Here is an 11,880-nt window from a genome sequence, read left to right on the forward strand (position 1 = left end):
AGGAGAGACTGAGGCAAGTTTGGGAGCTGGACGGGAGGTGTTTGTACTGACTTGCCGATGGATATCGAGCAGCTGGTGTGAGGGACCCCCCTGCCCCCACTGGCCACAGGTCGAGCAGCAGAGGATTCCTTAATCCCCCCAGGCCTTGGGCATTGGCTCTGGTGTCAGCCCCTCAGTCTGCCACCCCCGCTCCCTGCCTCTCTCCTGGCCAAGGACAGGGCCGCCTGCCCACGTGCGGGACCTGGGTGCAGCCTAGTTGGTGTCTCTGCTCTGGCCCCGAACACTCCGACCTCAGCTGGTCCAGCATGCTGGGCACCGTGCTGCTGCTGGCCCTGCTCCCAGGGATCACCACCTTGCCCAGCGGGCCACCTGGTATGTATGGACAGGGAGGTGATGGGTCTATCATGCTTCTATCCCTATGTCACCCACTTTATTTTTTTTGAGATGGAGTCTTGCTCTGCCACGCAGGGTGGAGTGCAGTGGTGCAATCTCGGCTCACCGCAACCTCCGCCTCTCCAGTTCAAGCGATTCTCCTGCCTCAGCCTTCTGAGTAGCTGGGACTACAGGTGTGCACCACCACGCCTGGTTAATTGTATTTTTAGTAGAGACAGCGTTTCCCCATGTTGGCCAGGCTGGTCTCGAACTCCTGACCTCAGGCAATCCGCCCGCCTCAAACCTCCCAAAGTGCTGGGATTACAGGTGTGAGCCATCGCGCCCTGCCGATGTCAATCTTTTTCAACTAGACCTTTGGTGGTCCTCCTCACGGGTGTGGGGACAGGGCAGGGGAGTGGGGTGGGGTCTCTGTCCCCCATCCCAAGGGTGGCTCACATCCCCACTTCGGCAAAGCTCCCTGCAGCCACGGAGAGGGCCAGAGTTGTGGGAAGGGGCCAGTTTACCCAGGCGCTCTTCAGAAGTGGGTGTGGTGTGGGGATGGACAAGGGGGCTCACGCCTGTAATCCCAGCAGTTAGGCTGAGGTGAGAGGATCGCTTGAGGCCAGGAGTTCCAGACCAGCCTGGGCAACATAGACCCCGTATGGCTGTGGTGGCGAGTGGCTGTGGTCATAGCTACTCGAGAGGCTGAAGCAGGAGGATGGCTGGAACCCAGGAGGTGGAGGCTGCAGTGAGCTGTATTCGCACCACTGCACTCCAGCCTGGGCGACAGAGGGAGACCCTGTCTCAGAAAACAAGAAAAACGGATGTGCAGACAATCTTTCGTATTTGGAGATTGTCCGTTTTACCAGGACTCTGCTCAGCACCTCCTGAAGGCAGACATCAGCGTGTGTTTAGGGGCACAGAGAGGGGCTGCCTCAGCCTGGACAAGTGGAAGCGTCTCAGATCTTGGTGGCCTGGCTGGGCTTTGGCTGTGCCCAGGAGAGCCTCTAGGGAGGGTATCCTCTTCACTTCCCTTCCTCGTTGTTGACAGCACCTATCTCCCCTTAGAAAGGGGAGCCGCCGGTCCTGCTGCGTCCCCAAGAGCAGCCCTGAGGGAGGTGGGGGAGCTCTGAGTTCACCCAGCCGGACCCCACCATCGGGTGCTCCTCACCGCTTCTCTTCCGCCCCAGGGAGGCCTTCGCCAGCTTCGGAGGCTTCTCTAGGGGCGCATGGCTCTGCAACCGGCTCAGCTGCTGGGCTGTGCGGCTCCCAGGGGTCGCCAGGGGGCACATCACCGTCAGGGGGGAACGTGGCGCGGAGCCCATCATGGGTGAATCAGCCGCCGCAACCGCATCCCTTTTCCAAAGGCGGCGGCGGGGGCGAGGTGGTCGGGTCACTTTTCCTGGAGGCCTAAAGGGCAGCGCGCGTTTTCTCTCCTCTGGGCCGCCCTTCCCAGCCCCGCCAGCTCCCCCGTTCCCCGCGGCGCCCGGCCCCTGGCTGCGCAGACCCCTCTTCAGTCTGAAGCTGTCTGACACAGAGGACGTCTTTCCGCGCCGCGCGGGGCCGCTCGAGGTCCCGGCCGACAGCCGCGTGTTCGTGCAGGTGGGGACCCCCGGGACACCAGGGGCGGATGGGGGCCGGTGGGGACGGGCGATCCCTGATGGCGCCTCCGTCCCCCAGGCGGCCTTGGCCCGTCCCTCCCCGCGCTGGGGCCTGGCCCTGCACCGCTGCTCAGTGACGCCGTCCTCACGGCCGGCCCCGGGGCCCGCCCTGGCTCTGCTGCGCGAGGGCTGCCCCGCCGACACCTCTGTCGCCTTCCCGCCACCGCCGCCACCGAGCCCGGGTGCCACCCGCCCCGCGCGTTTCAGCTTCCTCCTGCGCCCGGTCTTCAACGCCTCGGTGCAGTTCCTGCACTGCCAGCTGAGCCGCTGCCGCCGCCGCCGCCTCCGGGGAGTCCGCCGGGCGCCTGCGCCTCTGACGCCGCCGCCGCCGCCATCGCGGGTGCGCGGGCGCAGAGCCTGGAATCCGGGCGCCGGGGCCCTTCGGGGGCTGGGCACGAGCGACTCTGGCAGTGGAAAGAGGATACTCTCGGGGTCTGAGGATCTGGGGGTTGGGGGAGGTGGGGCGCAAGAGCCCATCTCTGCCGACAGAGTTTCTCCGGGGACAGTGTGGACACTGGGTTCCCCCATGGACAGCTCTGGAATCCTTCAGGGCTGGGGGTTGGATGCAGAAGGCCACTAAGAGGACACATTTCTGGGAACCTGGTGCTGGGCCTCACATGCTAGGTGCTGGGAGACGCGGACCATGCGATCTTGTGGGGCTGGGATTTGGGGTCCTTAGGGGCTGGGCGGCTAGCCACTGGTATGCGTAGGGGCTGGGCTCAGGGACCCCTAAGGGGCCGGATTTCCAGGGGTCCCATCTTGGCTGTGGCGGAGAGCTGGACTCAGGTCTCTCTTGGGGGCCCTGGGGACCAGAGCCACGATCCCGGTGCCCTGATGTCCCCGTCTCTTCCCCACCTTCCTCTCCCCCAGTGTCTGCCTCAGGACGAGGCGTGCGCCGGCAATGGTAGTGGCAGCGCCGAGGGCCTGGCTGCCGACGGCCCCCACCTGCACACGCTGACGCAGCCTATCGTGGTCACCGTGCCGCGGCCGCCCCCCAGTGAGCACGCAGTCCTTCTCCGCAGGGAGCCGTGGGGCGGCACAGCGGGTGGGAAGGACGCCTGGGAGCTGGACCCAGTCTCAGCGTGGCACTTCCCACAGGGCCGCCCAAGAGTGTCCCCGGCCGCGCCGTGCGCCCTGAGCCTCCCGCGCCGGCCCCCGCGGCCCTGGAACCCGCGCCGGTGGTGGCGCTGGTGTTGGCAGCCTTCGTGCTGGGCGCCGCGCTGGCCGCCGGGCTGGGCCTCGTCTGTGCGCACTCAGGTACCGACCTCCGCCACGCCGGGCCCCTAGTCTAATCCCGCGCGTAGGGATCCGGGGCGGCCGCGATCCCGCCTGCCGGGCCTGATCAGCCCTAGCTAGGCCTGCCTCCGCGATGCCCGCAGCAGCCCCCAGGGGCCGCCCTTAGCCTGGCGTGGCGAGCAGCAGCCCTTCTGCAGCTCGCCTCTCCCTTCCAGCTCCCCAGGCCCCTGGCCCGACCGCGAGAGCCTCGCCCAGCGGTCCCCAGCCCAGGAGGCCCCAGTGAGGAAGGCAGGTATGGAGGTGGAGGGAGCTGGGTGAGGAAGGGGATCTGACACCGCTTAGTTCGTGCCAGGCACTGTGGTGTTTTGTTTTGTTTTGTTTTGTTTGAGACGGAGTTTCGCTCTTGTTGCGCAGGCGGGAGTGCAATGGCGCGATCTCGGCTCACCGCAACCTCTGCCTCCCGGGTTCAAGCGATTCTCCTGCCTCAGCCTCCTGAGTAGCTGGGATTACACGCATGCGTCACCACACCCGGCTAATTTTGTATTTTTAGTAGAGACGGGGTTTCTCCATGTCGGTCAGGCTGGTCTCGCACGCCCGACCTCAGGTGATCCTACCGCTTCGGCCTCTCAAAGTGTTGAGATTACAGGCGTGAGCCACTGCGCCCGGCCTCCAGGCACTGTTGTAAATGTTTTATGCCTATGAACTAACTTAATCCCCTTAACCTCCAGGCGGACACTATTATAATCCCCATTTTAGAGACGAGAATGATGAGGCATTCTCTGAATTAGGTAACTTGTCAAAAGTCACAATACTGGGTGGAGCTTGGATTCGAACTCAGGCAATGGGTCACCCGCGGCAGGCGCGGGCTCTGGGTCGAGCCAGAGGCATTAGGCGAGGAGAACTCAGCATTCAGACCTGGCTCCCACTCTCACCCCGGCATACAGACCGATGGAAGAGGCCAGTGGTCTGCTGGGAAGGGAGGTGGCCCGTGTAGCGTCCCCTCCCTCGCTGAGCCTCAGCCACCCCTCCCAGGGATGATGCGCCCCCAACGTGCTCCGGAGACACACCCAGCTACCGCTTTGGGACCAGGACCAACAGGACCGGACCCGCCTCCCTGGACCTCGGACCTGATGGGGCCACGACCCCTGCGCTTCTCTCCTCCCCCTGTCCCTCCCACCTGTGCTCAAAATAAACCTCTGGACTGACCGGCTAAGTTCTGGTGCAGTCAGTGAGCGCGCAAGGTGCGGGGTGGGGGATAGGTGGGGAGGCTCGGGGAGAAAACTGAGAGCAAGACTTGGGGGGTATTCCTGAGAAATCCTGACTTAGAGGGGTGGAGCCTGGGGACAGGGCCCATATGCCCATATACCCGTGTGCACTCCCGGGCCATGGGAGACTGTAGGGCGTTTTGTCTCAAACAGAAAGCGACATCCGGCCGGGCGCGGTCAGCACACTGGGAGGCCGAGGTGGGTGGATCACTTGAGGTCAGGAGTTCCAGACCAGCCTGGCCGACATGGTGAAACCCCGTCCTATTAAAAAAATACAAAAAAAGAATTAGCAGGGCGTAGTGGCGCCTGCTTATAATCCCAGCTGCTTGGGAGGCTGAGGCAGGAGAATCGCTTGAACCCAAGAGGCGGAGGTTGCAGTGAGCCGAGATCGCGCCATTGCACTGCAGCCTGGTCAACAAGAGCAAAAATCTGTCTTAAAAAAAAAAAAAAGCAGCACCCAACCCCACAAGCGTAAGTTTAAAATAAACCCTCCCCCTCCGTCCTCTCCTTACCCGGACACCTGCCCTTCTGCCTCCTGCGATCTTTCTCAAGCCAGGCCTTCTCCGCTCTCCACTACCCCCGCCCGGACCCTGCCCTCGCTCGGCCTCGACCTTCTGCCTCTGCACCAGTTCCCTCCTGGTCTGGACTTCGCCCTCCTCTTAGATTGTCAGTCTAGTCTAGTAGAGCTCCTTAAGTCCCTCCTGTCCGAGCTCCACTCTACCTTACACAGACAAGAGTGGGACTATCAGCCCCAGTCTACAGAGGAGGAAACTGAGGCTCGGCAAGGCTAAATCACTTGCCCAAAGTCCCAGGCCTGTCTGACCCCAGAGCCCAGGCTCTTGACCACGACTGGATCTTCGGACTTGACCTTTCGGCCAGAACCCACCCCTCTGCGAGAAGCAAAGCACACATTAGTAGCTTCATGAGTTAGTCCAGCAACAGAGGGAGGGCATGGGATCCAAGGTGTCGTCTCCACTTCATGAATGAGATAAAGTGCAGGCTGAGGGTCTCCTTCGCCCCGCCCCAGTTCCGGTGCCGATCTCCCCTTCACTTCCATTGGGGCGGGTCCCCAGGCCTCCAAACGCGAAGCCACGCCCCCACGTGCGTCCGCCTCCGCGAGGTGTTTTCGGACCTCGGCGGCCCCCGTAGCTCCGCCCATCGGAGAAGAGACCTTACAGCGCCTGCGTCTTTCTGACCGGCATGAAGCCACCTCCCAGGCGGCGAGCGGCCCCGGCGCGCTATCTGGGCGAGGTGACCGGTCCCGCGACCTGGAGCGCTCGCGAGAAGCGGCAGCTATTGCGACTCCTGCAGGCGCGGCAGGGCCAGCCGGAGCCGGACGCCGCCGAGCTGGCCCGGGAGCTGCGGGGCCGGAGCGAGGCTGAGGTGAGATGCGGTTCTCGGGACCGGAGCCAGGCTGGAGGCGGGGCTAGGGTGGTTCGGAGAGTGGGCGGGGCTGCGGCAGGAGCCAGCGGGGCGGGGCCGGGAATGTAAGCGAGCGGGGGCGTGGCGTGGAGCTGAGTGGCGGGGCGTTAGTGGGTGAGCCTGGGCGGGGTGAGGGGCGGGGCGTGGACAGGAAGAGAAGACCTAGGGGCGGGGCGAGCTTGGGAGCTAGACGTGGGCGGGGTATAAGTGAAGCGGAGGGGCGGGGCGATGCTGGGGGCGGGCGCGTGCGTGCTGCTGAGGGTTGGAGAGGGTGGGTGAGTTTGAGGGGCAGGACGAGCCTGGGGGCGGGGTGTGGGCGGGATAAGAGCAAGACTTAAGGGCCGGGCGAGCCTCGGGGTAATTCGTGGGTGGGGCGAGGGCTAAACGGGCGGAATGAACTGGGAGTAAGATGCAGCCGAGGCCAGGCGGAAAGCAACGCATACTGTTGGACAGGATACGAGCTTGAAGTGAGAGGGAATAAAGAAGAGAGGACGAAGAGGGAAGTTGAACCGGGTAGTAGTCAGCATAGGGTTGGGCCCTAGCTGCGTGAAGGAGCCGGAACTGGCCTGAGCCTTACACTTTCCTTAGGTAGCTGGTCACATTCTGGGTGGGGTAGGGGCCTTGGCAGTCACTGGGACTCCTAACACCGGGCCAGCAGGAGACTAAGGTGCAGTAGCGGGGCCCAGAGCATGCAAGGGATCGGGCTTTGGCTTCTCTGCTGCAGCCCTGAGCGCATAAAAGCCTCATTCGGCCGCCTCCTCTTTCCTTTCTAGATCCGGGTCTTCCTCCAGCAGCTCAAGGGCCGCGTAGCCCGGGAGGCCATTCAGAAGGTGCATCCGGGTGGCCTTCAGGGACCAAGGCGCCGGGAGGCACAGCCCCCAGCCCCCATAGAGGTGAGGTAGATGAACAGGGTGAGGCTGTCCAGGGCAGGTCCCTGGTGGGTAGGTGGGAGTTGCGGGGGATAACCTGATTAGGGGATCCCCAGGAGGGGCAGGGCTTGGGGGCCCCTTGCAGGCTGATCCCTGGGCTGACCTTGTACCTCTGGCTTCACTCAGGTCTGGACGGATCTGGCTGAGAAGATAACAGGGCCACTGGAAGAAGCCCTGGCAGTGGCTTTCTCGCAGGTACCGCCATTCCCCCAGGCAGGTCGGGGTGTCCCAGAGGACAGGGTCACATGGGCCAAATCATGTGAACCTGGGTCCTGGACCCTTCCTCTTGCCAGCTTTGTGGACTCCATCAGTCACTGGACACTTCGAGCCTCAGTGTCCCTGGCTCTGGGGCCATCTTCTGAGGAGCATCTTAGGGTGGCAGGGAGGATGGAGGAATGTGTAGACGGTGAGAAGACTTCCCAGCTCCCCTTCCTCCCTGATTGTTCTGCCTGCCAGGTGCTCACCATCGCGGCCACGGAACCGGTCACCCTCCTGCAGTCCAAGCCCCCCAAGCCCACGCAGGCCCGTGGAAAGCCATTGCTCGTGAGCGCCCCTAGAGGGCAGGAAGACCCAGCCCCTGAGATACCTAGCTCTGCCCCTGATGCACCTAGCTCCGCACCCAAGACTTCTGACCCTGCTCCTGAGAAACCTTCTGAGTCCTCGGCTGGCCCCTCCACTGAAGAAGACTTTGCTGTGGACTTTGAGAAGATCTACAAGTACTTGTCCTCTGTCTCCCGAAGTGGCCGCAGCCCCGAGCTCTCAGCAGCTGGTGAGAAGGGTGAGGGAGGGGGCAGGGGCAGAGGGATCAGGGGTCCCTGGCGGCAGGCAGGGGTGTCCGCTTATCCCTCCCCTCCATCCATCACTAGAGTCCGCTGTGGTCCTCGACCTGCTCATGTCACTTCCAGAGGAGTTGCCACTCCTGCCCTGCACAGCCCTGGTTGAGCATATGACAGAGACGTACCTACGCCTGACAGCCCCCCAGCCCATTCCCGCTGGAGGGAGCCTGGGGCCTGCGGCTGAAGGGGATGGGGCTGGCTCCAAGGCACCAGAGGAGACCCCTCCAGCCACCGAGAAGGCCGAGCACAGCGAACTGAAATCGCCTTGGCAAGCAGCTGGGATCTGTCCCCTGAACCCGTTCCTGGTGCCCCTGGAGCTTCTGGGTCGGGCAGCCACCCCTGCCAGGTGAGGGGCATGGCGGGCAGGAGGCACACCAGGCCCCCTGCCCTGCCCCTCGGTTCTCGTTGGCTGGCCCTGGCTCTTTCTGAGGATCCCGTCATGGGGGAAGGTCCTTGAGATGACGCTCAGCTGTGGGGCGGGCCTGTAAGATGCCCCATACTTTGGGGGTCTCAGAAATGGAACCCCCGTTGTACAGGGGTTGGGTGGGGGTTGCAGGACTCCACTCACAAGCCTCCTGATGTCAAAGACAGGTGGACAGAGCTGGCCTCCCCCAGTCCCCAAGCCCCACTGTGCCTTGTCTGCTGGGGGCCATAGCTGGCACTGCCCACCGTAAAGGCCCTCGCACATGTTCCCCCTTCCTGTACCTGGGGACCAGCATCCTCACCTTCTTCAACTGACCAGTCGTGGATACTCCCTGCCGCGAGGTCCTTCCCCTTCCCGGGGGTATTCTGTGACCATGAATAAAGTTCTCATTCTCTTTTCTGTTTCGCCTGTGACTTAAAGATGGAAGTGGGGGCCCTGAAGTGTCAGAGCTTGGGGGTCACAGGGCGGGGGGTGTGTGCCAGGGAGGAGAGCTGCCACCTGATTGGTCTGATGAGGCCTGGGGTGAGGAGCCCCTTGGTGACGTGGAGCTGACAAGTATGGATGGGGAGAGCCGGCAGGGCACCTTGGGGGCGGGTGTCAGGGTTGGGTCTCAGAGTAGGGCAAAGTCACATCGCACAGGTGGAGGGGAGAAGGCAGCAGAGAGTGGGGGTGACCCGGTGGAAGGAGTCGAGCCCCAGGCTGGAGGGTTAGAGGAAGATAGGGGTGGGCTGCCCCGAGTGGCAGGAGGCTAGCGGGAGTGGAGTGTGTTCCCTGGGGTGGCTTTGGGACCTCAAGGATCCCTAGAAGGTGGGGAGGGAGGGGCGCTGGAGTCAAGGCTGACCTCAAATCCCTGGGGGTGCTGGGCCCCAGCTTGGGGCCCCTTCCATCAGTTTCACCTGCCCTGTGGGTGTGGACTGAGGGTCGGGACCGAGGGAGGGAAGCAGATGTCCTCCCACGGCACCGCGTCCCACGCCCAGCTAGTAATCCAAGTCGGTAAATTCTCTGTTCGCGGAGCCTGTGCACTCACCCAGCCTTCCTTTTATAGAAACGCTCATTCCTCCCCACACACTGCACATGGCTCCCCTGGGGTGCACATCTCTTGGGAGGGCCTTGGGGCGCAGCCAGACCACTCCGTCCCTGGTCACCGCCCCACCGCACCAGACCCACAAACGTTGCCAATGGTGGTGGGCAGGGGGAGGAGGTTTAGGCTGCAGGTACGGTCGTCGGAGCCTCCCTCCCGGGCTGGCGGAGGGTGCTCCTCCCAGTTCCCCACAGGGCTGAGTCTCACCACCCCCAGCGCCTCCCCAGGTCAACGGAATTGTGTGTGGAGGAGAGGCAGCTGGGGGTTACACATCAGCCCCCCCAAAGCTGGTGAAAGGTGCTTGTGATCTTGGTGTCTTTGCAGCCCTGGGACGCTTTAAAAACATGCAAAAGCCAGACCTGGGTTCCACTTCCAGCCCTACCAGACTCTAGCCATGTGACTGTGGGCAAGTAAGTCACTGGAGCTGCCTGGCCCTCAGTCTCCTGGCCTGTAGAATAGGGATGCTAACAGGGCCTGGCTCATTCTCACGATCCCGAAGAGGAGATAGGCTATAAACAGGAGGTGCCAACTCAGCACGCTGCTTGGCATGCAGTAAGCGCTCAATAATAGCTTTTATTATCATGTTCGGCTCAGAGGCAGGGAGGAGTGGAACGGCATGGGAGGGCTGCGGGCGGCATGGCAGGGGGGTCAGGGGCAAGTGGCAGGAGGGCGGATGGGGGGCAGCGGTGGGCACCGGGGCAGGGCGCGCTGACCTGTCCTGGGGCCCGGGTTGGGGGCAGGAATGAGCCTGCCCACGCTGTCCCGCCACGGCAGGCGCCACGCATCCTCGACACAGCCGCCATGGCAGGCCTTCGGGCTCCGTCTCCGGGACAGGCGGTGCAGGGCAAATTGGTATGCAGCGTCCGCCCCGTGGGCCCGGGAGAGCCTGCCCCGCAGGGCCAGAGCCCAAGGACGGGCTCAACACTCAGTCAAGGTGGGGTTGACGACGGCCAGACAACAGGGGAGGGAGGAGGGACAAGGGAGTCCCCACTTCCAGGGACGCACAATAGCAGAGCCACTTACACGCTGGGGAGGGGGCGGTGCGGGGGTCCTCCTCCCACCCGGGATTCAGAGTCGGGGGGAGGCCAGCCGGGCGGGTGAGATGCGCAGAGAGGAAGGGACAAGGCGGATAAAGGCACGAGGTGGGGCTCCGGCCAGGCCAGGAAGGGACATGGGAGGGGTCTCGAGGGGGAGGGGCTGGGTTTCTCCCAACTCCCTCCCCCCCTCCCCCGGGCTGGGGGCTCCGGGGTGGGATCCTGAGCGCAGTCCTGGCCCCGCGGCGCCCCCCGCCGGGCCGACCCTCGGAGACCCCGCGCAGGGCCGGCTGGGGGGCGCCGCGCCCCTCACACCAACGCGTAGTCGAACTGCCCGCGCTCGAGCGCCTCCTTGTGGTCGGTCCAGGACGAGGCGGGCATGCGGCTGTAGGGGTCGAGCAGGATGCGCACGCAGCGCACCATCAACAGCACCAGCACCACGAGCAGGCAGAGTACGAAGGCGAACACCGTGCGCTGCTCCGCGTCCAGGCCCGCGCCCATCGGGGGCCCCGTCGACGGCGGCAGGGGCTCCGGCGACAGCGTCCACGTCGCGCTCATGGCTCACATCGCCGCGCGCCCTGCGGAGGAGGGGACCCGCCCCGGGCGCCGGGGATGAGGCTGCGCCCTCCCTCCTGCGCCTCCTCCGCTTCGCCCCCTCCTGCCGCCGCCGCCGCCCCCCTTACAGTGCCCGACCCCATCCCCCGCCCGCGCCTCGGTCCCGGGCTACGCCCATGCCCGGCCCGCCGGATCGCCGCCACCACCACGCGGGGACCCAACTCTGGCCGTGCGCGCAGGTGGGGGCGCTGAGAGCCGGGAAACGGAGCCGCGCCCGGCCTGGGCCGCACACAACAGGTGCGAACGCGCGGCCGCGGCCAGGGCGCGCGGCGTGGGGACGGTCCCCGCGGCCCCTGCCCCCCGCTCCCTTTGTTCTCGGCGGCCTGGGACCCCCTCCCCCACCACCCCCGCCCCGGCGCGCCCCTCACCCTAGCTTCGACCCGGACGGGGACCGACCGCCCGGCGGCCGCGCTCTCTCCGGGACCCGCGCCGGCTCCGCGTTCGGCCTCTCCCCGGCGGCGGCGGCGGCGGCCCGGGCTCCGGCTCAGCCCACCCCACCCGCCCCTGGAGCGGCGGAGACCGAGGCAGGCAAGCAGCGCGCGAGCCGGGCCGCCGCGGCTGTTCCCATGGCGACGGGGGCGGGGCCGCCGCGGGGGGCGGGGCTGCAGGGGGCGGAGGCTGCGCAGGGAGCGGCGCGCGAGCCAGAGACCCCGCCCGGGCCTGCGGGAGGACGAAGCCCCAGCCCCGAGGACCCGCGAGCACCCACGACCTCGCCGGGGAGTGAGCAGCTGCCACTCCCACCTCCACTGGCACTTCGGGCCCCCCAGCCTGCCCTGTGCCTGCATTCTCCTCTGCGATGGACCCCACTCGAGACTCCGTTTGTGGGGGGAACTCAGGGTCCCTAAAACACTCATATGGGCACTCAAGCTCCCCCGGCCCTGGGGACCTCAATCCTCAGAGAGCTCAGGCAGGTCACTGGGATGAGTAAGTCCCCCTAGTTTTGTCTGTCACTGGCCTCGTCTTCCAACCCAGGGTCCAGCCCTGGGCAAGGCGTCCACCCACTGC

The 11,880-nt window shown here is 65.1% G+C and overlaps 3 protein-coding genes across 10 annotated transcripts; 2 read left to right on the forward strand and 1 right to left on the reverse strand.

Annotated features, from left to right (window-relative positions):
- The first annotated feature begins 15 nt into the window (after positions 1 to 15).
- Positions 16 to 4,482, forward strand: TGFBR3L (transforming growth factor beta receptor 3 like). 8 transcript variants are annotated; one of them, XM_063615916.1, is made up of 7 exons: positions 16 to 372; positions 1,838 to 1,974; positions 2,053 to 2,373; positions 2,904 to 3,030; positions 3,132 to 3,290; positions 3,485 to 3,561; positions 4,302 to 4,482. In XM_063615916.1, exons 1-6 carry the CDS (start codon positions 306 to 308, stop codon positions 3,550 to 3,552), a joined length of 879 nt encoding a protein of 292 aa, XP_063471986.1. In that variant the 5' UTR covers positions 16 to 305; the 3' UTR covers positions 3,553 to 3,561; positions 4,302 to 4,482. The 8 variants fall into 8 exon arrangements, with proteins under 8 accessions (XP_063471986.1, XP_055092038.1, XP_055092037.1 ...); XM_055236063.2 differs by having other exon boundaries at positions 16 to 1,974; XM_055236062.2 differs by having other exon boundaries at positions 16 to 1,974; positions 4,214 to 4,358.
- A 122-nt stretch (positions 4,483 to 4,604) lies between these two features.
- Positions 4,605 to 8,544, forward strand: SNAPC2 (small nuclear RNA activating complex polypeptide 2). The gene is made up of 5 exons (XM_055236066.2): positions 4,605 to 5,917; positions 6,730 to 6,849; positions 7,012 to 7,080; positions 7,342 to 7,654; positions 7,752 to 8,544. Exons 1-5 carry the CDS (start codon positions 5,735 to 5,737, stop codon positions 8,069 to 8,071), a joined length of 1,005 nt encoding a protein of 334 aa, XP_055092041.1. The 5' UTR covers positions 4,605 to 5,734; the 3' UTR covers positions 8,072 to 8,544.
- A 1,235-nt stretch (positions 8,545 to 9,779) lies between these two features.
- Positions 9,780 to 10,818, reverse strand: CTXN1 (cortexin 1). Its single transcript, XM_055236067.1, has one exon. The coding sequence runs from the start codon at positions 10,816 to 10,818 to the stop codon at positions 10,570 to 10,572; it is 249 nt and encodes an 82-aa protein (XP_055092042.1). The 3' UTR covers positions 9,780 to 10,569.
- Positions 10,819 to 11,880: the final 1,062 nt, after the last annotated feature.

This window comes from Symphalangus syndactylus, chromosome 13 (genome assembly GCF_028878055.3).
Source record: "Symphalangus syndactylus isolate Jambi chromosome 13, NHGRI_mSymSyn1-v2.1_pri, whole genome shotgun sequence".
NCBI lineage: Eukaryota > Metazoa > Chordata > Mammalia > Primates > Hylobatidae > Symphalangus > Symphalangus syndactylus.

Excerpts from the sequence above, each read along its gene's own strand:
- TGFBR3L (XM_063615914.1), top strand. The coding sequence starts at position 1,699 with ATGGGTGAATCAGCCGCCGCAACCGCATCCCTTTTCCAAAGGCGGCGG. Across the intron at positions 2,374-2,903 it reads CGCCGCCGCCGCCATCGCGG|TGTCTGCCTCAGGACGAGGC; the intron begins GTGCGCGGGCGC and ends CCTCTCCCCCAG. Across the intron at positions 3,562-4,301 it reads GGCCCCAGTGAGGAAGGCAG|GGATGATGCGCCCCCAACGT; the intron begins GTATGGAGGTGG and ends CACCCCTCCCAG.
- CTXN1 (XM_055236067.1), bottom strand. The coding sequence starts at position 10,818 with ATGAGCGCGACGTGGACGCTGTCGCCGGAGCCCCTGCCGCCGTCGACG.
- SNAPC2 (XM_055236066.2), top strand. The coding sequence starts at position 5,735 with ATGAAGCCACCTCCCAGGCGGCGAGCGGCCCCGGCGCGCTATCTGGGC. Across the intron at positions 6,850-7,011 it reads AGCCCCCAGCCCCCATAGAG|GTCTGGACGGATCTGGCTGA; the intron begins GTGAGGTAGATG and ends GGCTTCACTCAG. Across the intron at positions 7,081-7,341 it reads TGGCAGTGGCTTTCTCGCAG|GTGCTCACCATCGCGGCCAC; the intron begins GTACCGCCATTC and ends TCTGCCTGCCAG.